This window comes from Capra hircus, unplaced genomic scaffold, assembly GCF_001704415.2.
Source record: "Capra hircus breed San Clemente unplaced genomic scaffold, ASM170441v1, whole genome shotgun sequence".
In the NCBI taxonomy this organism is placed as follows: domain Eukaryota; kingdom Metazoa; phylum Chordata; class Mammalia; order Artiodactyla; family Bovidae; genus Capra; species Capra hircus.
In genome coordinates this window covers 20,781-35,530 of record NW_017189654.1, presented here as the reverse complement: position 1 = coordinate 35,530, position 14,750 = coordinate 20,781, and the positions used below count along the sequence as shown (strand labels likewise).

Genomic DNA, 14,750 nt, shown 5'->3' with positions numbered 1-14,750 from the left:
GCTTTGCTGGTAAAGAATTTGCCTGCAATGTGGGAGACCTGGGTTCGATCCCCAAGTTGGGAAGATCCCCTGAAGAAAGGAAAGGTTATCCATTCCAGTATTCTGGCCTGGAGAAATCCATGGACAGTATAGTCCATGGGGTCACAAAGAGTCAGACATGACTGAGTGACTTTCACCTCACTGTTCACTTCACATCTTCCTGACTCAGTAATGACAGCCTCAGTGAAATTGTTTGAAGCATCTTGCAGTGGAATGTCTATTAAGTTTAATGGAACCACATACAGTAGGAATTGATACTGGATGCTTGGGGCTGGTGCACTGGGACGATCCAGAGGGATGGTACGGGGAGGGAGGAGGGAGCGGGGGTTCAGGATGGGAAACACCTGTATACCTGTGGCGGATTCATGTTGATGTATGGCAAAACTAATACAATATTGTAAAGTAATTAACCTCCAATTAAAATAAATAAATTTATATTAAAAAAGGAATTGTTCTCTAATATAAAAATACCCAACTTTTTTCTAACAATTGGTTGACTAAATATGAAATATCATTAATTTCTCTTCATATTATTTAAGTCTTTTAAACTTCTCAACTAAAGGATCCCATGATTGTATTCTGTTACTCAAAATACATCCATACCCAGAGAAATTCTTTGGACAGTTTCATATCAAACTCTGAATTTATATATTTTTTTAATTTTTGAAATGAGTTAGGTATGGGCGGGGGGTGCTTCCCTGGTAGCTCAGCTGGTAAAGAATCTGCCTGCAATGCAGGAGACCCCAGTTCAATTCCTGGGTTGGGAAGGTGCCTTGGAGAAGGGGCAGGCTACCCACTCCAGTATTCATGGGCTTCCCTGGTAGTTCAGTCAATAAAGAATCTGCCTGCAATGAGGGAAATCTGAGTTTGAGCTCTAGGTTGGAAAGATCCCCTTTAGGAGGGCATGAAAATCCATTCCAATATTCTTGCCTAGAGAATCCCCGTGGACAGAGGATCCTGGGCGGGCTACAGTCCGTGGGGTCGAGAAGAGTCGGACACAACTGAGTGACTAAGCGCAGCACAACACAGGAATAGGGGAGTTTGTCATTACAAAAGGAGAATGCAGGGGAGTTTTGGGGAGCAGTGAAACTGTTCCATGTCTGCTGGGAGCCAGCGTGAGGAATCCCACCCATGACAAGGTCATGCGGAGAGGCCTGATGAGCAAGGCAAGTCAGGCCTCAGGGTTTCCCCCTGGTATTTCCTGAGCATGTACCCCAAAAACCAGAATTTGCCTGCCTTATTGTACTCTGCTTTTCAACTCTTCTGACATTCTCTGGAAAAAGTTAACTCAGGGCTTCAGTCTTCTGCATTTGAAAGGAATGTTTCAGCTCAAACCCCCTCTGATAACTCTCTAGCTTGCCTAACAGGTTCCCCTGGACTTTTTACATCTTGTGAATTGACAACCCCCCCTGCCCCCCCGCAACCAAGAAAGGCACAAAGCTTAAAGCATCTTAAAGATACAGAGCCTTTTCTAAAGAGCTATAAATCATATTGGTGACGGGTTTTCACTGTTGACTCAATGATTGCTGCCAGGCCTCCATATTCTTTATCTTTTACGCACCTGGGAGAATATTAATCAATGCAATCGGGATATGGAAAAAGGTATATAGTAGTTTTGATGTTAGCAACACTAGACTTTTGAGTTACTTTTCTTTTGTTATAAATCACTGTACTCCTTTTACTTGTTATAAATTGCTGTATCTTTGCTATGTAAGAATGTAACTTTATTTAGTGTTTTCTGAGAGTGGCACGAGACTTTAGAAAGATCAACACAAATAAGTCTTCTGGTTGACAAACCCTTATCAGAAAAAAGACTGTAAAATGTTAATTGGCCCTCTGGCTCAAAGATGATGTAAATCACCTAAGACTTGTGTATACAACTAGGTATGCAGAGAGAAAAGCCTGGTTTTGGTAAGAGTCTGGGCTGCTAACGCTGCATAATTTTGTATTACCCACTGATCTCTATGTACAGTCAAATAGGTATAAAAGGCCTTTCTAGACAATAGAGGCTAGGCCAGTCACTGGATTGGTTTCCCTCGTGTCTTCTCTTTACTCTAATTTCTGGCTGAATTCCCATCTGGGGCCATGTCTACTTACTTGCCCCAGCTTTTAAGATCCACGCGAGGGGGAGCCCAAGGCGGGGCACCCTCCGATATTCAAACGGGCACCGGTGGCCCAACGTAGATGGTGCAAATCTCTTGTTCTGAGATTTTATTGGCTTTTCTCATAAACCAAGTTATTCAGCCTCTTTTCTCTACTAAGTTTTCCTACTTTACTATTTCTTCCTAATCTCTTTTTATATTTCTATATAAATAAGTTTTTCCTCGCCTACGCTGTTCACGCTTCGAATTGCCCTGGATCCACCGGGGCTGGACCCCAGCACATGTCATTATCTGTGATGGCTACATGATCTCTACAATAGATTAAAATTCAAAATAAGCAGAAATATAAATAAAAAATAGTCAATTTTTCTATGTAATTTCTTAGGAATTAAGATTTAAAATACTGAACTAAAAATAGCAAAATAGGAATCTTCTACCATGTTTTCACCCACCAAAAACACCAGTTTTCAAAGTCATACTCCAAGAGAGTTTTGAGAAGTCCAGAAATCCAGAAGAGAAATTCCAGCACACCGTCTGACATCAGACACACTGAAGAAGGTTCAGTTCAGCTCAGTTCATTTCAGTTGCTCATTTGTATCTGACTCTTTGCGACCCCATGAATCGCAGCACACCAGGCCTCCCTGTCCATCACCAACTCCCAGAGTTCACTTAAACTCACGTCCATCGAGTCAGTGATGCCATCCAGGCTTCTCATCCTCTGTCATCCCCTTCTCCTCCTGTCCCCAATCCCTCCCAGCATCAGAGTCTTTTCCAATGAGTCAACTCTTCGCATGAGGTGGCCAATGTCCTGGAGTTTCAGCTTTAGCATCATTCCTTCCAAAGAACACCCAGGGTTGATCTCCTTCAGAATGGACTGGTTGGATCTCCTTGCAGTCCAAGGGACTCTCAAGAGTCTTCTCCAACACCACAGTTCAAAAGCATCAATTCTTCGGCGCTCAGCCTTCTTCACAGTCCAACTCTCACATCCATACATGACCACAGGAAAAACCATAGCCTTGACTAGACGGACTTTAGTAGGCAAAGTAATGTCTCTGCTTTGAATATGCTATCTAGTTTGGTCATAACTTTTCTTCCAAGGAGTAAGGGTCTTTTAATTTCATGGCTGCAGTCACCATCTGCAGTGATTTCGGGGCTCCAAAAAATAAAGTCTGACACTGTTTCCACTGTTTCCCCATCTATTTCACATGAAGTGATGGGACCAGATGCCGTGATCTTCGTTTTCTGAATGTTGAACTTTAAGCCAACTTTTTCACTCTCCACTTTCACTTTCACCAAGAGGCTTTTTAGTTCCTCTTCACTTTCTGCCATAAGGGTGGTATCATCTGCATATCTGAGGTTTTTGCTATTTCTCCTGGCAATCGAGAAACAATTTCACATTACCTTCATCACTCCTCCCCTCAAAGCACACAGCTGGGCTCCAGGGTAAACATTCTTGACCTGTGATTTCTCCACAGAGGAAAGTGGGGGCCTGTGAGTGAGCATCCGCTCTCCAGCTTTGGGAGAACCTGCAGAAAAGACTCGCTCCTTTCTCACCTCACCCAGAATACTTAGGTGTACAGCTCAGCTGGGGAGTAGGGAGTGCCTGGGAACAGCAGCCAGGTCTCCAGCAGGGCATTAAATAATGGACAAGTTTCCTCCTACCAGCGCACTGGCTCCATCAGGACTGCCCACCAGTCACTGGGGATGCCTTGCCTGCCAATCATCAAAAGTGGCCCAGGGATGCCAGCCATCACACAACATCTGACTCAAACACTACCGCACCCTGTCACTGCTCCCAGGGCACAAAGAACAGCCAGAGTGAGGCTTTGCAGATGCCTAGTGAGCATGTGCAGAGAAGGCAATGGCTCCCCACTCCAGTACTTTTGCCTGGAAAATCCTATGGACAGAGGAGCCCGGTAGGCTGCAGTCCATGGGGTCGCTAAGAGTCGGACATGACTGAGCGACTTCACTTTCACTTTTCACTTTCATGCATTGGAGAAGGAAATGGCAACCCACTCCAGTGCTCTTGCCTGGAGAATCCCAGGGATGGGGGAGCCTGGTGGGCTGCTGTCTATGGGGTCGCACAGAGTCGGACACGACTGAAGTGACTCAGCAGCAGCAGCAGCAGCAGCAGCAGCAGTGAGCATATGCAGAATGTGGCCCTATTCTGCTGGCCTGGAAGAAACAAGACAGATGTAAGCAGCCAGCATCCCCCTAAGGAAAGGAAGAAAAATGGAGGCTATCAACACCCAGACTGGCCTCCTAGGATCAAGAGAAGCCGTGAAGTTTGCAGTAAATTGTCCAGAGACAGGAGAAAGCAAATACACCATTTGATTTGCAATCATTTGAACATGACATTTTCAAATCACTTTCTATCTTACTTTTCCTCAAATACACAAAAAATATATACTATTATTGGGCATTAAAGGAAAAAACATGTCACATTTTCTCAGTAAGAAATTGGTCAATGTGCATAAAAGGGATTTCAAACAATGTAAAATTGTAATTTATTAATATTTCTCATAGAGCTATTTCAAAGCTGATGTTTGGGAACAAGACAATGAAATGGGGAATTCTCAGTTCAATATTTAATATTAAGTGGAAAAAGATACTAATTAAGATAGGAATTTATAGAAAGAGTAAACTGAATATTAGCAATATCATGTGATCATAGAATTGTCAATATCATATTAATCATATAAAGCATTTTCTTATATTTGGCATGTAATTTGTATAATCAGAAAAGTATGCTGTTTTCAAAGCACAATATTTTTAAAATCCATTCATAATAAGGATTGTGATATGGATAACAGGGCGAGTATTTATAGAAGAGGAGTCTGAGTGTCAAAATGTAAAGTTGGTCTAAGGGTGGGATGATTTGGGAGAATGGGAATTCTAACATGTATACTGTCATGTAAGAATTGAATTGCCAGTCCATGTCTGACGTAGGGTGCAGCTTGCTTGGGGCTGGTGCATGGGGATGACCCAGAGAGATGTTGTGGGGAGGGAGGTGGGAGGGGGGTTCATGTTTGGGAACGCATGTAAGAATTAAAGATTTTAAAATTTAAAGAAGAAAAAAAGAGCATTGAGTCAAGTTTTCCTTCAAAACAATCAAAAGTTTTAGTTAATTAGTCAGACTCAATTTAAAACAATTCTTTTTAATGGAAGAAAACTGATATTCACAAACTCTGCTTCAGTGTTTGTAACTAGAATGAATTATCATAAAAACACAGGCAAAGCTTTGTTCTCATTTTGAAAGAAGCTTATGTCTATGTCAATATATCAGTAAAATGCTATATGAGGTTTAAACTTAAAACATCTGCCAACTTTTTAAAAGAATTTTATCACTCCTTTAGAAAACTAAATTAAACTGCTACTGTAGACCATGTTCACTTTCCTCTATATTACCACTTTTTTCAAAACTACAATAAAGATGCAGTCCCTTGGGAAAAAAAAATAAATAAAAAAATAAAAATAAATCAGTAAATTACTAACTCTTTTGAAGAATTCAGTAAGCAGCAGGTATCCAACAACATGTTCTAACCCTTTCTAGCCACCCTTGAGCCTAATATTCTTATCCATTGCTTTTTATGGCTTCCCTGATAACTCAGTTGGTAAAGAATCGCCTGCAATGCTGGAGACCACAGTTCGATTCCTGGGTCTGGAAGATCCCCTGGAGAAGGGATAGGCTACCCATTCCAGTATTATTGGGCTTTCCCTGTGGCTCAGCTGGTAAAGAATCTGCCTGCAGTGCAGAAGACCTGGGTTTGATCCCTGCATTGGAAAGATCCCCTGGAGAAGGGAAAGGCTACCTATTCCAGTATTCTGGCCTGGAGAATTCCATGGACTGTATAGTCCACAGTTCAGCAAAGAGTTGGACATGATTGAGTGACTTTCACTTTCTTTTACATGTTTTTTATGACTAGCACATCAGTTTCCACCTGCAGATGAACAATATAACATTTGTCATATTTGAAGTTTGCACCAAAGGAAGGGGGTTGCCCCAGTCACAGGTTTGAGTACAGACAGAAGATGCCTGGGAAGCACTGTGTTCTTGCTGCACAGAAGTAGACAGCCGAGTCTCCAGCTTCAGTGGTTGCGATGTGCAGGGAGAGACTTTTGGCTGTCTTGTTCAATAAAACAGTCAGTTTCTGGTCTTCCTCTTTGCCCTTATTTGAGTGAATAGCTATAAGCAGCTGGGGACCTTTCCCAGGTTCTTGCTTATACCAAGGGAAATACTCTGAGTAACCATCTGTATAAGTGCAGGTGATAACAGAGCTGTTGCCTTCCTGGACATTCAGGGTAGAAGGATTCTGCTCCACCTTGTTCCCAAGGCTGACACCTATGAAGAAAGTAGAAGTCAGAGAAAGAAGGGTTTTCAGATTATTTAGCTCTTGAGTTTACTTTCCCCTTTCTACAATAACTAGAAGAAAGCTGAATAAAGCCAGTCTTGGCATCTAAAGAATATCTACTAATCCACTCTGTTTCCCTTAAACCCTCAACTCACAGTGCAGCTGCAGCCACAAGAATGCGACTAAAGCTCCAATGGGTGTCTTCATTGTTTTTCCCATTTAAGATCAATTGTGGACCTGCAGTCTCCAGCCAGGAGAGCTGCTTCTGTTACCAAGTGATCCCTTCTTTTCTCTAGTGGTTTATTTCATTGTCTACCCAGCCAATAAGAAAAAGGCTCTTCTTCTGCCCCAAGCCTGCCTATCCATTCAGCACCCACTCACAAGAACCCTCCACATGTTCTGATCAGCGGAGGTGCACCACCATCTGGTGGTGACATCTCTAACTACTGAACTCTAGTTAAATGTCTTTCTCGCACCTGTGCCTGTGAGGGACTCTGATGCATAAAAACAGCAAAGATAAAACAAATTATGTTTTAGATTGAAAATTTAAATGCACAGAAATAACGTAGAGATCAAGGTTTGCACCTCTGCACACAACTGAGTCATGTTTAGTAAGTTAGAAGGAGGTAGATGCTGTTGCTCTTTATCCAATGATGGGCCTGATATTAGTTTGGAAATTAGAAAAGCACCATGATTCACTCTTCAACATAAAAATATAAAACTTTCCTTTTCAGCCTGTATACCATGCTCTTTTGTCTACTATGGGGAGAAAATCTTTCTAAAAGGAACATGTAAGCCAAAGAAGAGTATAAGAGAAAAAGATCATTTGATATTCAAAGTGCCTGTTTTCTTAGATTGTGTTCCTCTAAGCCGGTCTTGCCTGTTAACTGTGACTGTAGTTAACAACACTGTACTTTTCGTTTGAGAGTTGCTCGGAGTGCAGACCTCAGATAACTCACCATAATAACAAGAAGACAAAAACCCTGGTAATTATGTGCAGTGAAAGATGTGTTCACTAACCTTATCAGTGTTATCACTTCAAAATATATACATATACCAAATCATTACAGACACCTTAAACTCACACGTATCTTAAAAGCAGTGAATGACTCAGCCTTCGTGGAATTTCCTCCAGAGTATGAATATGAGTCAGTTCTACTGGCATGCTTCTGCTGCCTGGGCCATCAGTGGCTCAGAGTCTGTATTCTATTATTTTTCTTCCAAACTCCACTACAGTGTTGTTTACCAAGTCACTGACATTGACATTTCCCCAATAAAATATTCTTTCCCCAATACATTTCCCCTTAACTTCTGTGAGTTTCCAGAATTACTTTCCTCTGCCAAAACCACTTTGATTACTTAAAATTTTCTGGTTACCTCTGTGAGAATAACAAGAAAGCCTCAGTATCGCCTATGTCTTCTAGAGAAATAGTGCATATAGAAGACTGGCCCTAAAGAACCTGTCATAAGAAACGGTCCCTGGGCAACCAAGACTACCTCATTTCCAGAGGTAGAAGCCCCTCTCCTGTGATTTAGATTCTCTGGCCCTGTGGATTACAAAGAATAAGTTTAACCTCTGTTGCATATCTCATACCTTAAAAAATTTGCACAGCTATGGTGAAGAATATCTACTCAATATATAAATATGTATATTTATTAAAATGTGGGGGTTTTATATGTGTTAAACTTCTTGCATTGCAGGCAGATTATTTACCATCTGAGCCATCAGGGAAGCCCAGATAGTACACAAAGTTTGGAACAATTTTTTATGTGATGTTCTTAATTCATCAAAGACTAACTTCCACTTTTCTTCTGGATTTAGAAAGCAGTTATTGCTTGTCATAAATTCCCTGGTGGCTCAAACAGTAAAGAATCTGCCTGCAATGCAGCAGACCCAGGTTTGATCCCTGGGTCAGAAAGATCCCCTGGAGAAGGGAATGGCAGCCCACTCCAGTATTCTTGTCTGGAAAAATCCCATGGACAGAGGAGCCTGGGAGGCTACAGTCCATGGAGTCGCAGAGTCAGACATGACCGATCGACTAACACTACTATAAAGAATTATGGAGAGCACTGGTGTTCTTTACTTGTAAGTAATCTCACTCAGGCCTCCTATTTTAGTGCCCACCACACACCTTCAACCCACACATACACAGGCACTCACAAGAGCAACACCATCTTTCTCAACTATTCAAAGACAACTGGTCCTTCCTTTTTAAACTCTTCCACAGCACACATCGTGACACCTCTCGCACTAAACCTAGGTTTATTCTTCGTCTAGTCTATAACATAAGCTTTAATTCTTCCTTACACTTCTCACCTTCGGAAATTTTGTTGACATCACTATGTGCTATGATCTCCTTATCTATTCTTTTTGTGTTTGCAGGTTTATACCCTTTCTGATTTCTTTACTATATTAGAGATAAATGTGTATTATTAATCTACTGTGTTTATACAAATTTCAGACAAAACATTTTCTTGCACAACATTTTGTATTGTTTAAAGTATACTTTGACATGCATTTTATTTATAAAATTTTTAAAATAAAATTTACATTTAAACCAATCTAATAAAACATTAACTAGATTTAAACCAACAATGCATAACTAATATATACTAGATTTAAACCAACAGTGCATAACAAAAATATATTAATGTTATGATCATAGCTCATTCATAAAGCCTACAAATACAGCCTTGGAAAAAAGTAGAAGAAAATTTTTATGAAGGTGGAAGACTGAAGTAAATAAAAATATTTTAGAAGCAGCAGGCATTTCAAGGTCAATAACATTTTAAATCATTCTTACCATAATAGCCACTGCAGAACCAGAAAACATATGTTGTTTACTTCTATGCTTAAAACTTTCTTCCAAGCAACAAAAGTACTCCTAGTGTGCCAATAAGCAGATGTCAATTAAATAGGATTACACCAGTATTTGCCAAGACCAGCAGTATATTTGCAGTGCAATACAGAGATTGATTGCTCTATTATTCTTTTCAATATACCATCTTCTCTTACTTCCTTATCTCTCACAATTTCAAGATTATTACAAAATACTCAATATTTTGCAAAACTCTGTAAGGGAAAATCTGAAAAAGAATACATATGCTATGTGTATAATGTATTATAATCATGTACATAACAATTACTTTGCTATACACCTGACACTAACGCAACATTGTATATCAACTATACTTCAATTTAAAAATAAAAGTTTTTTAAAAGTCATGGCTTTTGGAGGCTGCAGCTCTGCTATTACTTCTCCTGTATGCTCTGTCAGAAAGACACTGTGCAAATGACACCTTCTCTGGTGCACTCTGGCTCAGTATATTGTATACTGTATACAGTATAAAGAATATTGTATACTAAAAGTGTAATAAAACTCAGTAAAGCAAAACCCATCTAGTTGGCCTGGAACAACCTGCAGGCCATAGATTTTGACTGCAAGGATGAGCAAGGGACTATTGCATTGTTTATGTGGTTTAACCTTGAAATTACTTTGGTCTTTGATGAGGAACCATTGGTGTCAGACAGTTTTTAGCTTCACTAATAAGAGGTTGGGTAAAAGGAAGGTTTCCCAGTGATGCAGTGGTAAAGAATCCGCCTGCAATGCAGCAGACCCAATTTAGATCTCTGGGTCAGGAAGATCCAGGAGGAGGGCATGGCAACCCACTCCAGTATTCTTGCCTGAAGAATTCCATGGACAGAGGAGCCTGGCAGGCTACAGTCCATGGGGTCCCAAAGAGTCGGACGTGACTGAAGTGGCTGAGCACTCACACAGGGGAATGTTTACTTCTTGTCCTTCTGCTCTAGACACTGGTATGATTTTTGTATCAACCAGAGACTGAGTGACAAGCCACCATAAACTCTGCTGGGACCAGAGGGGATCAGAGACTCAGCATCCAGGCCCCATTGCTGCTCAGAGTTTGTGCTCAGCTCCCCCTGCAGTTTCCGTCACTGTGTCACTCAGAGCACAGTAGTACACAGCCGAGTCTGACTCTTGCACTGAGGCTTTCTCCAAGTGGAAGGAGGTAGTTTCTGTATTATATGTGGCTTCAAAACCTTTGTTGGTTCCCTTGTCACTGGCCTTCATGGCTTTCAGGAGGAGCTGTGGACCTTCTCCAGGATACTGGACATACCAGAAAAGAGCAGGGTACCCAGCGGCTGAATAAGTGCAGTTTATAGTCACAGAAGTCCCTTCGGAACGACTCACTTGGCCATCCATCTGGGTCACTGAGTTTCCATGGGTTTGTCCTGGGCAAATTATAAAAAAAAAAATTCTGTGTCACTTTGGGCATATTTTTCTAGGATAAAATTATGGTTAAAGATTTTGCTGACATAATAGAAGGAAGAATCCACATTTTAAGAAGCATTTTACTTACGAAGCATTAAGAGTATCACAGTCACTAAGCCTGGCGAAGAGCTCATCTCTGGAGTGTCACCTGAATAAAGCTCTTGACTTTTAAGAGGAAGAAAGGTTGAAATCACAGTGAAGTGACAAATCGAAGCCTGCATTTCACACAGGAAATGTGTTGGCATCAGGAAGCTGCACCCTCTCGTGGACAGAGAGAGGAATGGGATGTGTATAACCTAGTCTCCCAAACATGTTCTCATCCCCAGCTTTATTTTTGAGACATATACCAGTCTTCAGGGCTTTCCTTGTAGCTCAGTCAGTAAAAATCCGCCTGCAGTGCAGGAGACCAGGGTTCGATCCCTGGGTTGGGAAGATCCCTTGGAGAAGGAAATGGCAACCCATTCCAGTATCCTTGCCTGGAAAATCTCATGGACAGAGGAGCCTGGTGGGCTGCAGCCCATTGGGTCGCAAAGAGTCGGGGATGACTGAGCGACTAACAAACACTAACACGATACCAGCCTTCAGATGGCGCTTGGAAATCTGAACAAGTTGCTCTAACCTCTTAGGTCTATTTTGTTGCTAGGCCTCTACCTACCTGACAGAAGTCCTTTAACAGAACATCCCTAGGGTATGTCTGTAACTGAAAAGATACCAATTTCTTTGAGCATGTTAAAACAGTCCTTTACATCGTCATGTATTCCGTGTGAGCTAGTCATAATTCATGGAATACCAGAAAAGCGTTTGGGGTTGAACTTAGAAGTAATAAAAAACCAAGTCATTACTGAGTGATTCTTTACTTTTCGACACTGTACCCTAATATGTAGAGCAGTCAACTGAGATTTATTACATCACAAAATATCTGTCCAATTAAACAAAAACGATGAATAAACAATCTTTGAGGAATCACTACTTTTTGAAATACACTGTTTCCTTGGTTGGTTGGTTTAGTCGCTAAGTCTTGTCCAACTCTTGCAACCACATGGACTGTAGCCTGCAAGGCTCCTCTGCCCATGGGACTCTCCAGGCAAGAATACTGGAGTGGTTCGCCATTTCCTTCTCCAGGGGATCTTCCTGACCCAGGAATCAAACCCAGATCTCCTGCTTTATAGGCAGATTCTTTACCAACTGAGCTATGAGGGACTAGACCTAAATTATATCAATTGTAAGGAATCCTGTCTTTTAATAAAAGCTTTTAAGGAGGAAATGTCACATATCTTACTAATAGTCATGTATTCCTGAATATAAAATCATTTGAAAATGAAAATGTGAATCCTAGTCAGAAAGAAACACCATAACCTGAATTTATGAAATTCTACTTTATGTTCTGATATGAATATCTTATTCTCTCACAGTTTCAAGCTGGTTAAGTATTAGTCATTTAGTCCTGTCTCATTCTTTGTGACCCCATTGACTGTAGCCTGCCAGGCTCCTCTGTCCATGGAATTCTCCAGGTGAGAATCCCAGAGTGGGTTGCCATTCCCTTCTGCAGGGGATCTTTCTAACCCAGGGATCGAACCTGTGTCTCCCTCATTGCAGGCAGATTCTTTACTGTCTGAGCTACAAATACTAATCTTACTAAATCCTACTAATAATACACTCAGTAGATATCTAATCTCAAGTACACTTTTTATTACTTAATGTAATAAGCAATAAGCAAAATGTTATACCAACATTTTGATGCCAAGCTTTAACCAAATAATTTTCCTCCACCATGTCTGGAACCCTAAAGATGTGAATTTCTGTCAAAAGCCTGGAGCTTGAGTTAGGACTCTTCTTTCCTTTCAAATTGTTAAAGACTTATAAATTGATATTTATACAACAGCTGATGATAGAATCAATATGTGCATGATTTAAAATTACAGATTCCAGATGCAGCACAAATTTCATGAATCATATTTTCCAGACTTGAAACTTGTGAATTTGTAATTTTGAAAGCTCCCTAGGAGGTTTTGTTGAAAACAGTCCAACAAAATTTCATTTGTGATCAATGTCTAGACAAAGATAGTTGCCAAGGTTCAGGGAGAAAGCTCTGGGCTCAGAATGGAAAAATGTTTCCATGACTACACGGTGCTATGTCACTTCAGTTGTGTCGGACTCTGTGACCGTATAGACTGTAGCCCACCAGGCTCCTCTGTCTATGGGATCCTCCAGGCAAGAATACTGGAGTGCATTGCCATATCCTCCTCCAGAGGATCTTCTTGACCCAGGGACGGACTCTCGGGTTGGTTCTTTACCACTAGCGCCACCTGGGAAGCCTATGACTATACACGTTGTGTTAAATGATTCTTTTCTGTGAAGTACCAGCAGCAAAAAAAAAGTCTTCTTTAGCTCGCTTTTTTTTAGCTGGCTTTTGATGAATGTTCATTTTATTTAAAAAATTAAAAGAAACCAAAAACCCTGAGGGCTATCAGGCTAAAGTTCTGGAGAAGGAAACAGTCCATAAAGCCCGTGTAATCATTAGTCCCTAGACACTAGATGGAAGCCTAGTTCAGTTTCTTTCAGAGAATTGACTCTCCACAGTTTCAGATGAGGGCATTCCATGAATCCAAAGTCAGCGTGTGACTGGTTTCCCATATTCCAATTAAGTAGGAAAAGCAGACTCAGATACTGGTTGGCCTCACATGTTTCTTCCTTTCTCCTTCACCTTCCAAATCGCATTGCCAGAACCTGCCTCAAAATTATGCTAGAAAGGAATTCAGGAAAAGAAGCTAAAAACATTTATTCTGATATAAAGTGGAAAAACAATACAGATTTGATGATGCTGAGTTGAAAAAATGAGTATAGAATGCATGGATGCACAAAGTTGTTATCCATGCTTAAAAAGAAAACATATTTTAAGGCCAGTAAGAATGTAGAGCACAAATATTTGCATTTGAGTCACACCAGAAGTCTTGTACAACAATGAAGAAAGATATTTGTTAAATTTGGATTTAATGCCAGTATTAAAGCATAGTTTTCATAAAAATATACTGAACTTATTTAAAGTGAAAGTGAAGTCACTCAGTCGTGTCCAACTCTTTGTGACCCAATGGTCTGTAGCCCACCAGGCTTCTCAGTCCATGGGATTTTCCAGGCAAGAATACTGGAGTGGGTTGCCATTTCCTTCTCCAGAACTTATTTAAAGACAGCTTTCATAAGATTAGACAAATATGTATGTACATATATATGCATAATTGTGAAACCATCATCACAATCAAGACACTGAACTGTGCATCACCACCAAAAGTTTCCTCACATCTCTTTGGGGTCCTCTCGACCCTCTCCCCACCTCCTTGTTATTAATTGTTATTAACAACAAGTAAAACTTGTTATTATTTAGTATAACATGATATAAATGGGATAATGTATACCTTTTGTCTAGCCTCCTTCATTCGGCATAATTATTTTAAGATTCTTTCATGGTTATAACTATCAATGGCTTATTCTTTTGTGTTGCCGAGTAGTATTCCATTATATGGATACAAAACAATTTTCCTGTCTTTTCACCTGTTGATGTACATTTAGGTTAGTCTCATTTTAGGGCTGTTACAAATAAAGTTGTTATGAATATGTGTGACTAGGATTTTTTTTTTATAGACATGCTTTCATTTCTCTTGGGTCAATATCTGGGGTGAAATGGCTGAATCATATGAGAGGTGTATATTTGACTTTAACTTTCTTATTTTTTCTGGTAGATTTCTTTCATAGATCCATTGGACTTTATACTCAGACAATTATACTATCTGTGACTAAAGATAGTTTCACTTTTCCTTTCAAAACTATTTGCCTTTTGTTTCTTCCTCTTGCCTATTGCACTGACCAGAACCCCTGGTACAATATTAAATACAAGTGCTAAAAGCCAAAATTCTTCCCTTTTTCTTGCCTTTATTCATGAAGCCTGGTCCTTTCTATACTGCTACTTTATT

At 40.4% G+C, this 14,750-nt stretch overlaps 2 gene segments (V, D, J or C); both read right to left on the bottom strand.

Annotated features, from left to right (window-relative positions):
• Positions 1 to 6,148: 6,148 nt before the first annotated feature.
• LOC102181031 lies at positions 6,149 to 6,761 on the bottom strand. The segment is given in 2 exon segments: positions 6,149 to 6,483; positions 6,649 to 6,761. Coding segments are annotated over 2 exon segments (399 nt in total).
• A 3,649-nt stretch (positions 6,762 to 10,410) lies between these two features.
• LOC106503923 lies at positions 10,411 to 10,938 on the bottom strand. The segment is given in 2 exon segments: positions 10,411 to 10,745; positions 10,874 to 10,938. Coding segments are annotated over 2 exon segments (381 nt in total).
• Between the last annotated feature and the right edge of the window lie 3,812 nt (positions 10,939 to 14,750).